Source organism: Acomys minous, assembly GCF_964271855.1.
Source record: "Acomys minous genome assembly, chromosome: 6".
Lineage (NCBI taxonomy): Eukaryota > Metazoa > Chordata > Mammalia > Rodentia > Muridae > Acomys > Acomys minous.
In genome coordinates this window covers 50,792,444-50,808,521 of record NC_140487.1, presented here as the reverse complement: position 1 = coordinate 50,808,521, position 16,078 = coordinate 50,792,444, and the positions used below count along the sequence as shown (strand labels likewise).

Below are 16,078 nucleotides of genomic sequence, written 5' to 3'. Positions count from 1 at the left end.
CCCTGACTTCTGTGGAACTCATTATGTTACTCAAAGTGGCCTGATTCAGAGATCCATTTGCTTCTGCCTGCTGAATGCTGGGACTACTGGCATGTGCCACCATGGTCACTGCAGAGGTAGTGGGACCTGTGAGAATGGAGCTTATAAGTGGGGTGTACTAAAGTCTTATGTAATAGCCAACATTATTCAGAGCTTTGGACAATTCAAGCTCTGAGGTTTAAGAAAGGTCACCCGAGTAAAGTTCTCATGAGTCCAAGCTGTATACAATCACAAGGACAAGCCCCACATGGCAAAAGCATGTTTTTCCATAGAGGCATAGAAAGGATAGTTTAACCATTTAATTGTGTAACAGCAGCAAGAAATAATGAATAATCTGAAGTAAACTCACTCCTATCCATTACACCTGAGAGAAGCACAAAAACACATTCCAAGTCAATACCACATTTTGAAGAAATGGGGTCACAAGAATCTTGTCTTGTTTTCTTGGAGTGTTCTCACAAATGCTCAGAATTACAACACATGCCCAAGTGTATGTGTGTGTGTGTGTGTGTGTGTGTGTGTGTGTACATACACACACATTATCACAAATGTAGAATTATGGATTATAAAATTATGGAGCCATAGAAAAATGAGTTAAATCAGTTGTTGAGTGTTAATATTTCACTTCTTTACCCACATTTACCCAAAGCAAACAAGATTGAAGAACCTTCCAAGACAGAGAAGCCAATTACAGAAAACTTAGTTGAGTTTTATGCCAACTCTTCCATCTGTAGAGAAACAAAAGCTGAATTAGATCAGCTTCCGGAGGCTCAGAAAAAGAAAAGAATAGCAACCTTCAAAGAGCCCATCTATGTTACCTCCTTCTGTCATCAGCTCAGATGGATTGCCAGGCGTTCATTCAAAAACTTGATCGGGAACCCTCAAGCCTCTATAGCTCAGGTAACATTGCCAGCTGTGCTATGAAATGTTCAGGGGGAAGAGCTTGGGTTCTGTTTTTTCTTCTCTACTGTTTCCCTTCTTCTACTACTATTATATATGGTTGAGGGACTTATTTATTTTCTACTTATCCTTCTATTTCTCTGTTATCACCACTCTATCTCTACTAAGAGACACTGAAGTTTCAGTAGCAAATTGAAACAATGCTCTCTTCCTGGTTCTCTCCTCTAAGTAGTTAAATTTGGTGAAAATAATTCTTAATCCATGAGCTTACAAAAATATACAGTTGGCCCTATTTGTCACTTGTGCCGCAGCTCATTGACCTTTGTGCTGGGAGCAATTGCATGCTAGATTGGCAGCCCACTAATTTTTTTTTTTTTTTTTGGGCAAGGCAGATGTGGGTTTAGGCAAGGCCCCATGGATTTTGTCTCCAGACTGCTTATTTTTGCCATACTGCTTCTCCATGCTTGTCTCATGTATCTGGCAAGGCACCTCAATACCTACTGCTTCACCTTTGCTTACTCTGTGTGCAGGAGCTGGTCTCTGGCACCTTTGATAGGGAATGCATGTATGTATATGGATATATAATTTATGGTTTTTATTTCTGCAAGTATTGATTTGATGCAATGTTTTATGGTTTATGATGATAAATAAGTCTTTTGTTTGCCATAGCTGAACTTTGGTTTGAACTAGTTAGTTATTAACAGAATTTAGATTTGGCATGTAATCAGATGTGGTTGGAAGATCTTAGAATAAATGTGCTATCTGTATTTAAATTTTCAGTCTACTTAATGGGCTAACATTTTATTGATCAAAACCATTTGGGAGAGGTAGTAGTCTTGTAGTGTCATTAGTAACTATGAACTCACGATTTTTAACTTCAATCACTGAGAAGTTACTTTGAAAAAATGGATAAATACATTTGAATAAAGATACAATAACATCTTTGAAGAATTTATTTATTATTTACCTACCCTTTTGTTCAAAACTACAGAAATCAGAACTACAGCGTTTGTAGGAGGGAGTGTTAGAGGTTATCATCCATTATGGAAGGTCTGAAGGAGAGACTGTGAAGGACCACTGCTTGCTGACTTGTCTCCCCTGGCTTTCTTGTATAGCTTAAGCTCACTTGCCCAGGATTGGCATTCCCAGCAGTGGGATTATCCCTCCTACATAAGTTAGCAATAAAGAAAATGCCCCTCAGACATGTCCACAAGCCACTCTGATGTAGGCAGTTTCTCAGTGGAGTTTCTATCCTCCCAGCTGTGTCACCAGACTAGCCACCGTAACAGGAACACCTAGTAAAAGACTGGCAGGATCATGGGAGTTCATCATCTTGACAGTGTGTTTCAAAGATGGCTAGAATTGGCTTTAGAACATGAAAGCCTTTAGGAAAGGCTTCCTGAACATCCAAAGTATCACCAGTTGCAGTGTGAGTATATCGAGTTTTAGTGCAAAAAAAAAAAAATGCAAAGTGTGTAGTTTGGATTAGTAAGTATTCCTATTGGAAGGCTAGATCTATTTATATATGTTCAAACTACATATTGATAGAGCTGTCAGAATTTATTGTATTAGCTTGGCCTGCTTAAAAAAGTAGGACAGTTATAAAATATGCCAAGGGAATGTGTTTTCTGCATCCTAAATTTCTATTTTAATAGCAAAGAGATTTGTAATTCTCTCCGGAATGTGGTCTTCCAAGCTGTCCTTCACAGTTCGTGCTTCTATTTGTCTGCTTTACCTTGCTTCTTGCGAGAAATGGACCCTACAAACTACTTTATGTCAGGTTGGAGAGACAGTTCAGGGCTTAAGCGCACATGCTTCTCCTGCAGAGGACTAACGTTCATTTACATAACCCTCAACAGAGAAATCACAGCCACCTGCCACTAAGACAGTCTCTCTCTCTCTCTCTCTCTCTCTCTCTCTCTCTCTCTCTCTCTCTTCATGTTTTGAATAAGAAGATTTGGCTTTTTTCATACGCACAGATGTGTATGTATCAATGCAACTATATAGAACATTAAATGTGTGCTTATAACTGGTTTTAGTTCTCTTCATACTGTACTTTATGTTTTGAAACTGTTAAAGTACTACTAATTTTTTGAGCTTTGAAATCCCAAGGTATATAAATGAATATTTCGTTTTCATTAGATGAACACTTATTTCATTTAAAAAGTTATCTGTGAACGATATATTAATAAACAGAATCCTTTAGATAAATAGTATCATTATGTAACACTTGACCCTTTGCTATTTGAATCATCCTTTGGCACAGCCTCCTTGGGAGCAGTCTGCAGAGATTTAGATGGTGAAGATGGGTGTGTATGTGAGGATGTAGAGGAGTTAGCATCCCAGGTGTGTTGTAGACCACAGGCCTAGCTTGTTAAGGTTGATGGAGAAGCAGTGAGAGAGGAGACAGATAATGAAAGCACTTGGGTACCCCCACGGAATGCAAGATAGCTTTTGTTTTGTTTTGTTTTGTTTTGTTTTTGATGGCAGGGGCACTGCACATTCCTTTGCAGGCAGACACTCCGGAGGTTACATAGGTGGGGCCCAGGTCATTCTTCCTTCCTTAGATGCAAAATTCCATTGTCAGACTCTGTGGGTGTGTGCTTTAATTTTCTTTTTATCTTAACATTCAAAAAGAAAAGACATCCTGTTTTCACTTGAACCTCTTGTATAAAGCTTTTTTGTTCATTGGCATGAAAGCTTAGTTCACTTTAGTTCAAAACTCTTAGGCACTTGGACTTCGGTTTGTTCCCTAAACAACCCCTTGAGGCTGCCCTATGAACCACGCAGGGGTCCTGCATCTCGGCTGGGACTGCACCAACCGTGACTGGTGGAGCAGTGGAAGGATCTTCAGTCTGCTCTGCTCACTTGTTAGTTCCCTGGCAGCAAGTGCTTTGATTTTCATCTTAATCCAGAAAGCAATAGAGTAACGTATGCAGTTCCACACTTTCCCAGGAACCCTATCACAACCAGTGTCTCAAGGGCTTATGAGGTCGGATTTTGTACATGTGTCTTAAATAATAAGTACTATGCAAACATTTGAAATTTCTTTATTTCCCTTTTTCCCTTTGAAAAGATAATCGTCACAGTCATACTGGGACTGGTTATTGGGGCCATTTACTTTGACCTGAAAAATGATCGGGCTGGCATCCAGAACAGGTAAGTAAATTTGGACACACACAGCCCCCCTCATTCTGTAGGATAGAAATTAGCCTGGGTTAGTTCTGAACAAATGTAAAGTAGAAAGTATATTTTAGAAAAGAGCTGTAGAAGTCTACTCCAGAGGCAAAGCCACCAAGTTTGGGTCTTGGTTTTGATAAGATACTCTTACTTTCTTTAAGCTTATGAATAGTGATTAAAGATTTAAACTTAATAAACATTCAGAGTAAACGTGACTGCTTCTTAGTGGGTAGGAATGAATTGGTAAATTAATAACTGGAAGAGCTGGCTTTTTCATACACACAAATCATACAAATGTGTATGTATTGATGTACTCATATAAATATATATATCCTTTTAACCAATTTCAAGTATGTAGTTCAATGGCATCAATAACATTCACACTGTCGTGTCTATTGACAACTGCAACTCCAGATGAGTATTTTGTTAAGTGGATCCACCATACTCATTAAGTATTTACTCAGTGCCCACTTCCTCTCACCCCCTGGGAAGCACCATCCAACTCTGTGTCTCTAAATTTCACTACTCTAGAAGCTTGCTGTATGGGGTGTCATAAATATCTGTGCTTTGATGGCTGACTTATTTCCCTTAGTGTGATGGTGTGATGTCTTCATTGTTCTTCCCTTTCTCAGCTTAGGCAGAATTACTTCCCTTTGTAAGGCTAATTTGCACACCCCCTGTTTCTCTCTCTCTCTCTCTCTCTCTCTCTCTCTCTCTCTCTCTCTCTCTCTCTCTCTCTCTCTCTCTCTTTTTCTCTGCACACACACACACACACACACACACACACAGAGAGAGAGAGAGAGAGAGAGAGAGAGAGAGAGAGAGAGAGAGAGAGAGTTTGTATATCTAATTATCTACCTGTTCCTAAAGAATTGTGTTGCTTCCACCCGTTGGTTGTTAAAAATAATATTGTGATCTACAAGTTCACTTTACATCTGTGCTTTCAGTTTTCAGGAACCTTACCAGTAGACCTGCTAAGTTATGATAATTTCCTAGGAAATGCAGTTATGTCTTCTGTGACAGCTGTACCATTTTACATCCTTGGCTGCTGCAAACAAGTGTTTCAGTTTTTCTACATCATGAGTCATTGTTGTTTATTTTTTTAATAATAAGGACCAGTTTAATCCTTGAAAAATACTTATTTTAGTCCTTTGTCTATTTTTTAAAAATTTCTTGTTGGGTTTTGCGAATCCTTCACTTTTCTTGGCTATTTTTCCTTTTTAGATAAATATTCTAGAGCTCTTTTCTCCAATTCTGTGGCATGTATTATCTTTGTATTAGTAGTATCTGTTAATGTATGCACACTTTTGATTTTTGATAATTTTTGCTTTTTTCTATTGCTTATGAGACAGCTTCCCTATATAGGTGTTGATTTGTTTGACTTGAAAGTCGAGTACATGTGTGGGACTCAATTTATGTTATCTCTATTGTGGTAATGTGTAAAGTCAGTCATAATTGTGTTTTTGACTGTGTGTGTGTGTGTGTGTGTGTGTGTGTGTGTGTGAAGATTTGGGTGGTTGTTACCATATGTGTTTGTCTGTCCGGGTGTGTACCTGAGGGTGTCAGATTGCTTAGAATTGAAATTATATATGTTTGTGACTGGCCATGTGGGTGCTTAGTACTAAATCCAGGTTCTCTGGAAGATTAGACTCTGCTCTTAGTTACCAAGCTATTTATCCAGAACATCCTTGAAAAAAAATTTAAGCAACCTGACTCTGTTTTTAAAGATTTATTTATTTATTATGCATATAATGCTCTGCCTGCATGACAGAAGAGGGCATTAGATCACATTATAGATGATTATGAGCCACCATGCGGTTTCTGGGAATTCAACTCAGGACCTCTGCAAGATCAGTCAGTGTTCTTAACCTCTGAGCCATCTCTCCAGCCTGAAAATTTTGTTTTCATTATGACTTTTCCCCCTTTTTTGATACGGGTCAACCATGTTTCCCAGTCTGGATTAAACTCCTCACTTGAAGTTATTGATCTTGCCTCAGCCTTCTGAGGAGCTGAGACTAAAAGTACATGTCAGAGTTGTATCACTATGTTTTTACCTTCCTTGAAGTTTGAGACAGCGAGACTGTTTCCAAAATCACTAGTAATTGGTGTTTCTGTGGGTGCTATTTCTTAGACGGAGGCAGCATGTACACGGAGCTAGAGGCTGTGGACATTGTACAGTGTGTAATATTTGGGAAGAAATTTGAGGGCTCAGCAGTGGCTCAGAGGTTAAGGAGCACCTGCTGCTCCTTTAGGGCCCTATATTCCATTCCCAGTTTTAAGTAAATTTACAATTTTAAGTTAGGCTGCATCCTAGTCTCATTTTTTATTGCTGTGACAAAAAGCAACCAGAGAAGAGAGATTTATTTCAGTTCTAGATTAAAGTCTATTTAGCAGAAAGTCAAAGCCAGAACTAAAAGCCTCACATCAGCTGTCAAAGGCAGGGAGAGAGTAAGCAGAGGTCCAGGCCTGCTCAGCTCAGCAGGAGTTCTCCTTTTTTACAAATGCCAGGGCCCAGCCCACGGAGTGCTGCTGCCCACATCCAGAGTGAGTTCCCACTTCAGTATCAGTCAAGACGGTCCCCACAAACATGCCCAGAGGCCAGCTGATCTGGATAGCTCCTCATTAAGATGCTTCGCAGGTGACTCTAAGGTGTATCAAGATGACAGGTCAAGCTAAATAGTACAGCCTGCACTGATAGCCATCTTCTGCTGCGTGCAGGACAGAGTCGGACGTGTCTGAAAGGATTTGTTTCCAGTACCATCATATTGAGAGTCACTCCTTCAACAGGAATTTTATGGCAACAATGCAATTCCATTCATAGCAATCCAAGACCAAGAGGGTCAATATGTGCTGTAGCATGGAGTCACATAGTCACCACCTCCGGGAAACTGACACAGTGGAGAGATCTGAGGAGGACAGTGGTGGTGTCATTCTTCCTTCTCTGTGTATATGTGTGTATGTACATGTATGTGTATGTGCCGTGGTGCACCTGGAGGGACCAGCTCTCTCATGGTGGTCCTTAGGCCTCAGGTTGCCACCTATACCTGCTGAGCATCTGCCTGGGCCCCATCTTTGGTTTAACCAAAACAGGTTGCCTTTTAAAAAACATCTGTGAATGGTACATCATTTGTAGACCTAGGAACACAGAGTTGACTGGTACTAACGTTCCCATTCTGTCCTGGCAGGGCTGGGGTACTCTTTTTTCTGACTACCAACCAGTGTTTCTCCAGTGTGTCAGCTGTGGAGCTCTTCGTAGTGGAGAAGAAACTCTTCATGTGAGTGGGGTACTATTCTAGCTGTGTGTCAATCTGGTCACATCAGCAATTGGGTGAAAATACCATCCTGATTATCAATATTTTTCATTTATTTGTTTAACTTGGAAATATAAATTGCATGTGCATATATGTATGTCATAAAATACAAATTGTTGGAAATGCATAGGATTATAATATTAAGAAGAGCCAAGAGAAGGGTGGAGAAATAAGAGCATATGGTGCCTGCTAGCTAGAGAGAGGGGAGTTTCAAGTTTGGGTTGTGGTTAGGAAACCCCAGTGCTCTGAGAGAAAGCAGCAACAGTGGGGCTGCAAGCATCTTGCTTTGATCACTCACAGGTCAGCAACTCCAGCAAAGGCAGTTTCTGGGCCTTCGGAAGTTAGGTCACTCAGCAGCTGGAATTGCTAAGGTCAGGACAGCAGAGGAGGAGCAAGTACAAGCTTTTATGGCTGCCTGGAAAGGGCCAGCTCCACAGTAGGGAGCTGGCTGTTCTTTCTCCTGTGTTCCTCAAAGGCTGGAGAGGTTTGCCCACCTCCATTTCCCAACAAAAGGAATCAACAGAGAGCAAAGGGACAGAGGGTGGTGGAAGAGTTTGGAATAACTGGAGAAAGAGCTCAGGGAGAGGAGGGATTAGATTTGGTGTCTGGCAGGCTCCAATGCTGCAAGGTGTGGCTAGTGAAGGAGGATGTTTTGTTTTTTAAAAAACCGAGAGTAGCAGCAGCTAAGAGTAGTGAGCTGAAGCAGCGCTGGGGGCTTTGGAGAAAAACATGGTTTTTTGGCGTGAGTGGCATGAGCCCTGAAGTCCAGTTCTCCAGAAGGGCCCAACGTCAGAGCAGCAGTCTCTGAGCAGAACAGGACGCATGGACTCTGTCTCCCCAGAGTGCTGTGAGACGAAAGGGTGAAGAGCTGGGAGCTTCCTGGAGCTGACACCTCAGGTGGAAGGCATGGGGTTCAGCCTGGAGTATGTGGGGTGCTGCCCTACCAGATCTCTAGTGGTGCAGCAGCTACACATCATCTGTTCTGTGCCCTCAGACTAACCTGGGATCTGTGCTCTCTGTTCTTGTAGACATGAGTATATCAGTGGATATTACAGAGTCTCTTCGTACTTCTTTGGAAAGCTGATCTCTGATTTACTACCCATGAGGTTGTTGCCAAGCATTATATATACTTGTATATTATACTTCATGTTAGGTGAGTAACAGGCCAAACGGAAGTGCCTTTAGTTTTGGATATGAAGGGAAGCTAATTTCTCTGTGTATATTTTTATTTACCTTTTTCTGTGTGTCTATGAAGATATCTAGAATTTTTATTAAGTATATATTACTGTGTTATGTATTCTCTAATAAGAAAACCATGTTGAGTTTGGGGATTTATTTATTTACTAAAGAAAAAAAAAGGATTTATAGAGACAGATTATTTTTATATTATGCCCAGGCTTTGACATTAGAATAGGTGCATAAAATTTTCCATATTTTTCACTAATACATGTCCACATACATATGATAATTCTATATTTACAAGGCACTATTATATGAGAACCACTCATGGAGCTTAAAACTTCTATTATATATATATAGTTTATCATAAAAAATATGGCATGGGATCTAGACCCTTAGATTGCTGATCTATTTTCCTGTCACTGTTTCAAAATCATCAGATTGTATGATATATATATATATATGTGTGTGTGTGTGTGTGTGTATATATATATAGTCACAAACAAATTATTATGTCATTATAGTTTATAAAGTAGTTTTAGACCTTTGCTCTATTTTTTTATGTTTGGGGAGACAGAGCTAGAAGAACCCTCCCCTCCTTTCTATATTCTATATACATAACCTTGAGGTCATGTAACTGTGAGCCATGTTTCTTTACTACATAATTACAGCAACCACTTAGAGACATGGAGATACATTGTAAATATAATAATATCTAATAATGTTTATTATTGAACACCTGTAATTATTACGGTGGTATTATTTAACCCACTATTACAATCAATTAAAGACATAGACACCAGTTGTATTTTACCTTGGCCTGGGCAGATATTAACCCCCTAAACTACATTCTGTTATCTCCCAGCCCCCATCCCAAGCCATCTGCTTCAATCATTTCTACCTGGGCTCTTTCCCGTCCATAACCCCAAAATACTCACTTAAGCTGTTCATCGGGGCCGCCTCTTTCCATGCAGAACTTCAGAGTTCTTCCTTCTGGCCCACATGGGTCTTTCTGATGTCATGGCAGTTCTGCTTCTTCTTTCTCTTCCTGCACCTGTCTTCTCTCTCCCAAGATCCTCCTCTGTCCAAGTCCCCGGACCTTCATTTTGCCCCTCCCTTTTGGCCTTTTTTTTATTAACCAATCAATTTTAAATAGGTAGAGCAAGGTTTACAAAGCATGGGCATGTGTACGTGAGAATATGCATATCTGAGTGACAGTTAGATCTTGGGGATGGTAACTGGCATCGGAATACATAGCACCAGACCAACCCCCAGCACGGAGATGTCTGGGTAAACGAGTGTTTTATGTGGTGGGTTTCCTGTGGTGGGAGAAGGCAATAAGTTAGAGCTCAGAATTATTCTTGGTTACATGTAAAGAAAGCCACATTTTATCTGCAATAGTGCTCTTAAAATAAGCGTGGAAAAGGAAATTGTTAGTTGATGGACTTAATGCAGAGTAAAACAGTGACCCAGAGTACTTGGATAATGGGTGACCTTTTCTCATTAATTCTGATGATCATTTCTACAGTGTTATTTGCACAACAAACTAACCAACCAAATAGACATAGCTGCACTGACTACTTCTACCTCTTTTCTTTCTTAGGATTGAAAAAGGAGGTGGAGGCTTTTTTCATCATGATGTTCACCCTTATCATGGTGGCTTACACAGCTAGTTCCATGGCCCTGGCCATAGCAGCAGGCCAAAGTGTGGTGTCTGTGGCCACACTGCTGATGACAATCTCATTTGTATTTATGATGGTGAGTGCTCCTCTGAGAAGACACCTCTTGCCTTGTTTGTATATGTATTTCATATATATATATATATATATATATATATATATATATATATATTTCGCTCAGAGATGGTGTGTCATACAGTCAGTACATGGGCGCGCAGCCCAGCAGCATTGTCATGTCATGCATATCCCAGCTTTCTTAGTGAGATAGAACACGTTCCATGAAATCCTCATTCTCCGTAGTTTTCTCCTCGAACACTCAATTCCTGGCATCTCCACAGTGATTCTGCTTTGGAGGCAGTCTTTTTTTTTTTTCCGTAAGATTTATTTTTATTTTTAAATTATGTGCATGTATGTGTTCCCTCAAAGGCCAGAAGACCATGCCAGATACTCTGGAGCTAGAGATTTAGGTGTTTGTGAGCCATCTAATATGAGTTCTGTGAACCCAACTCAGGTCCTCTGCTAAAGCAGTAAGTTCTCCTGACTGCTGAGCCATCTCTAGCACCATGGGTAGGTTTACTAGCAATATTTTCTAGTGCAGATCACCACATCATGCTCTTAAGAGTTCTAATTTGGAGGTTATTTTATACCTACATTCTGAACCTAAGCTTATTCCTAAAGCCATGGCTGTAGAATGTAAACTGTTGTAAGTAACAAATCGTGTCTGGATGTACAGCAACAAGTTTGCTCTGAATTGTTCTAGTGTGGTCTATATTTCCAGAGTTATTAGAGGGGGCACATGTGAGTGACATAATTGCAGTCATCAGTATAGTCTGCCCACACATCCATATCAAAAGATTCAACTAAGAAAAAAGTGTATTTTTTTTTCTTGTGTGTGTGTGTCACTTTTCCCTCATGTCATCATTTCTTAAAGAACAATGTATTCCAGTAAAGGCAGCATATACCTGAAATCCTAACTTTTCAGAGGCAGAAACCAGAGGATTATAGCAAGTTAAAGGCTAGCCGGCTCTATATCAGAAATTCTAGACCAGCCGGGACTACATGAAGATCCCCTCTCTCATCTGTTCATTACTTTATTCATAAATAATAGAGTACAGCGACTGTTCACTTAGCATTTGTGTTGTGCTAGATGTTTGAATCACTTTGCAGGTGATCTTTGAGCATTTGTGAGGTAGCTATTTAGAGTATAAAGGCTGGGCTAGAGAGATGGCTTTGCAGTTAAAAGCACTGGCTGCTGTTTCTGAGGATCTAGGTTTGATTCCCCAGCGCCCACATGGAGGATCACATCTGTTGGTAATTCCAACTCCAGGGTATCTAATACCTTTTCTGTCATCCATGGGTATCAGGCATGAACACGGTATACTTACATACATGCAGGCAAAAACACTAATGCATACAAAATAAAAATGAATAAGTATTAAAAAGTAAAGGATAAAGGCTGTGTGAGGGTTATATTAAAGTACCGTGCCATCGTAAAAATAAGAGAATTGTGTATCTGCAGTGTTTGTGTGTTGGAGGCCTGGACCCAACATATACCCTTGAGAGACCAAGGGATGATTTTGGTTTTTTCTTGATCTTCCACTGCACTTACACAGGAAGTTGAAGAAATATTTTAAACCATTAAGAATCTTCAAATAACTTGAATCTGTAATATTAATTTACATGTATTATCCTCCGTTTAATGCCATCAATGCCACTGCTGAAGTACTTGCATGCCAAGCAAGACTATTGGTGGGTAAAACAAATAAGTAATGCCACCTTGGTCTTAGCAGAGATGTTTAGCAGATGCAGGTTATCTGTGGGGGAGTTGTTTCTGTTTGTTTTGATTTGATTTGATTTTGAGATAGTCATGGTAGGTATTTTTGAACCCATGGTCCCTCTGCCTCAGCCTCCCTAGGTTTCAGTACAGGCATATACCATCACGCTTGTCCACTTGTAGGGCCCTTGCAGAAGGTCTTGACTAGAGTTATGAAGTCACTGGACAGGTTCTGACTCACAGGTTTTAAATCTTACAGCTTTTTTCGGGTCTTTTGGTGAATCTCAAGACCATTGGGCCTTGGCTGTCCTGGCTTCAGTACTTCAGCATTCCTCGATATGGCTTCTCGGTAAGTTGTCATTTCTCGTCATTGTAACTGGGTTCCTGAGCTAGGAACCATGGAATAAAGGCTAATTGTGTCATGCCCTCAGCCACAAGTGTGAACATGTTTCATTTGGTTTCCTTCCAGAAACAGCAAGTGATAATTTTCTATCAGTTTTTGTTATTGGGGTGTCAAAGGGTCATCTGGGGTTTCCCTCCATTATTGGAGGGACATGAAGAGTAGAGAGAAATCACTTAAAGGAGAAAGGTTGATTAATTGATGAAAAGTATTTGTTTTGGTTCAGTAAGGAAATTAATGAGGATAGGGGATTATAATACGCAGTTTATATTGAAACAGAGATCCGAAGAGAAATGGACTGCTATACTCAGCAACCATGTTGGCTTTAGCAACTAATCAAATACAAAGGAAGCAGCTGTGTCTTAATTCAGTATAATGATGTTTCTGATTTTCATAATTATAGACAAGATTGCCACTATAAATCAAAATATTCACTGAGCACCATTATATCATTTTAATTATAGATTTTATGAGTTATAAAATCATGAAGCAGGTGCCATGGGGTAGTTGCTGGTCTTCCTTCTCTGCCAGTTGGAAGCAACATGCCAACCCTAAGTTTCTTGATTGCCAGGGGGAAAAAAACTTCAGCTATTTTACTTTTAAAAAGAAAGACTGTGCATAAGAAGCTCAGCATACCTCTAGAAAAAGAAACAAAGTAAAATTGTGCATGAAATTGTGACAATTCTTTGGAAACATTTTGGAATTAACACTGTTAACACTGCTCTGATCTTGTGTGTGTTCTAGGCTTTGCAGCATAATGAATTCTCGGGACAAGACTTCTGCCCAGGACTCAATACAACTGCCAACAGCACCTGTGATAGCAGCTACACAATGTAAGCTGTGTTCAGTGTCAGGGTGTGTGTGAGTCTCACAGCACTGCGCTGAGCTGTAAAGGGCTGCTGGGCTGAGAGGGGCCATGAGTCAAACTTTTGAGCCTTAATTTTCCAGTCTGTGAAGGGAGGCTTCATACACTAATTTATGTAAACACAGTGAATAACTCCTGTAATATATTACAGACAAAGCCATGCGATATTTCTGTGTGTTGATTGAGACATTTTAAAAGTCCCCTTTGTTAATTTTTTCTTTCTCTACCGTTTCTTTTTTACTTATGTATTTATTTTTGTTTTGTTTTGTTATGAGACATGGTTTCCTTGGCTATCCTGGACTCACTTTGTAAAACAGAGATTGACCTCTTTCTGTTTCCCAGAGTGCTGTCTGGGAAATGTGTGCCACCATACCTGGCTCTTGGTTATTATTTTTTTTAGTGTGGGTTTGAATTTTTTTCAGAACTGCTGGGTTACAAATGCGCTGCTTTGCTAGCTTAGAAGGGACGTGTGGTCTCTGGACTGGACTGGATGATAACCCAGAGCGCAGAGAGCAAGACACTTATAAACACACGGACAGTGAGAGCAAGAAGGGGGTCACTGATCACTGTGACACTGTCACCTCTATCTGCCTCACCACATCGGGAACATCATGGAACCCAAGACTGTGTGTGTGTGTGTGTGTGTGTGTGTGTGTGTGTGTGTGTGTGTGTATGTCTAAGTCTGTGTGTGGTGTCTCTGTCTGTGTGTGTGTGCACACAAGCGCATGCTATATGTGAGTGTGTGTGTGTGTCTGTGTGTCTGTGTGTCTAAGTCTGTGTGTGTTCTCTGTGTGTGCACGAGCACATGCCGTGTGAGTGTGTGTGTGTGTGTGTGTGTGTGTGTGTGTTTAAACAAAACTGAAGCTCTCCCTATAAAAAGATACATTATTGCAAGAATTAAAGTAGAGTTCACATTCTAATAAATTAGATGTCTTTATTTTAAAGAGCTAATAATTTTTATAGTAATTAGTAATGATTTCATTTTTAATACAGAAATTAATGAACAAAATGAATGCTGGTCTACCACATCTCTTCTGAATGTTCAGTCAAGGAAACAATTGCTGGCAATAGGATGACAGGGAAAGTTCTGAAGAGAGGTTTTCCCTTGAGAGCTTTTCTGTGCATGCTCACTTCATTTTGGTTCTGTCTGAGTGTGGCATCTTTCTAACACAAAGTCCCTGACTGCTCCTCAGCAGGGAGTGGACAAGAAAAGTAGTACCAGAGGAGGAGGAGCCATGGTGGGCTACAGGCTCAAGTAAGGTTCATCCTTGCAAGGAGAGACCTCTTAAAGCGAAGAGAAGACCGGCTGTGTTGGCAGCTGCTGCATCCCACCATGCACTGGAGCAGCAGCCACATCCAGTGGACTCCTGCCAGGGCCTCTCTGTCCTTCTCAGCGCTGCTTGCTGTCTCAGGCTGTCACAGTGTCTTCTAGCTGAGTGTCTGCAGAGGGAGAGCTGACAGACATGACTCTGGCTGGAAGCCCTGGCTCCCCTCTCGCCAGGTGTAGAGTTCTGACCTGTTTCCTTCCCTTTGTAGGTGAGCAAAGCTACTAGTGAAGGACTGAATCTGGCAGAGCTGCAGCTGAGGTCTTCACCTTAGAGGCACTTGATCAGTGTTTCTGCCCTTTGTAGGCAGCAGCATGATAAGCTTAAAATTGGTGAATCTGAGGAGGCAAGAGACTCAGTTCATAGAGCGACTATGCTAACTTGGCCAAAGGTGTTAAACTATTTAACAGTTATACTCTTCTAGATTATTGTGGGAATTACTAAAACTTAACTAGGTATAAGTTTAGCACAATATCTAATAAATTATATGAGAAAGTCTTCGTTTGGCTAAGTAATAGGTTTCTGTAGCAAAGAAATGCTGAATACATTCAATAATATTTGACAGGTTCTAGGAATGAAGTTAATTAATTTTGTGTATTTTAAATTTTAGATGTACTGGTGATGACTACTTGATAAGCCAAGGCATCGATCTGTCACCTTGGGGACTATGGAAGAATCATGTTGCGATGGCTTGTATGATTATTATCTTCCTCACAATTGCCTACCTAAAATTGCTATTTCTTAAAAAGTATTCTTAATTTCCCCTTTAAGATACTATTGGCTGTACTCCTATTAAATATGGGCACTTTGATCAACATATCCAGTGTTCTTTTGTTTTCTTCACGGGTATTTTGATGTACATAAAATAAATTACACTGAAAACTAAGGACATTATGTGTCAAAAATTGAGCTCATCAACTCGCAATCATGGGCAGAAAATCCAGTCAGATTTACTGATTTAAAAAGGGAGACCTGAATTCTCGACACTGCTGAGATGTCACTAATATATTCTTCATCCTGGTGAAAACTGCTATTCATAAGCCAGGCGTGGTGACATATCCTAGTAATCCTGGCACTTGGCAGGCAGAAGCAGAATTACAGCTCAAGGCTGGTTTGGATCCTGTATTAAAATAGCAGTAAGAGAGGCAATCAAGTAGATGAGTGGCACTATAATAGTTTGGATTTATAGTCTGCTCTTATTTGGTAACTAATAAATATGTTAAAGCTGTATGAGAGGATCGAAGTCTGTGTCGGGTTAAAAAAACAATGATCATAAAAATAATGTGTTTTAAAACATATTAATAGTACTTACTATTATCTTTCTTGGTTGGGGACTTTGGGCTGTAGGTGTAGAAGGCTTAGGGTCATATGATATGGCTCTTATACCATTTCTGGAACATTTTAGTTCCAGTCACTTATGCTCTTT

The 16,078-nt window shown here is 40.2% G+C and overlaps 1 protein-coding gene across 7 annotated transcripts in view; it reads left to right on the top strand.

Annotated features, from left to right (window-relative positions):
• LOC311600067 (broad substrate specificity ATP-binding cassette transporter ABCG2) overlaps positions 1-15,469 on the top strand; it is a 110,392-nt gene extending 94,923 nt beyond the window's left edge. For all 7 annotated transcript variants that reach the window (XM_084786329.1, XM_084786325.1, XM_084786330.1 and 4 more), the window contains 8 exons: positions 689-939; positions 4,016-4,098; positions 7,305-7,394; positions 8,459-8,583; positions 10,213-10,367; positions 12,322-12,411; positions 13,207-13,295; positions 15,263-15,469. In XM_084786329.1, coding sequence (XP_084642455.1) covers positions 689-939; positions 4,016-4,098; positions 7,305-7,394; positions 8,459-8,583; positions 10,213-10,367; positions 12,322-12,411; positions 13,207-13,295; positions 15,263-15,410 — 1,031 coding nt within the window. In that variant the 3' untranslated portion in view covers positions 15,411-15,469. The remainder of the gene's footprint in view (positions 1-688; positions 940-4,015; positions 4,099-7,304; positions 7,395-8,458; positions 8,584-10,212; positions 10,368-12,321; positions 12,412-13,206; positions 13,296-15,262) is intronic.
• Positions 15,470-16,078: the final 609 nt, after the last annotated feature.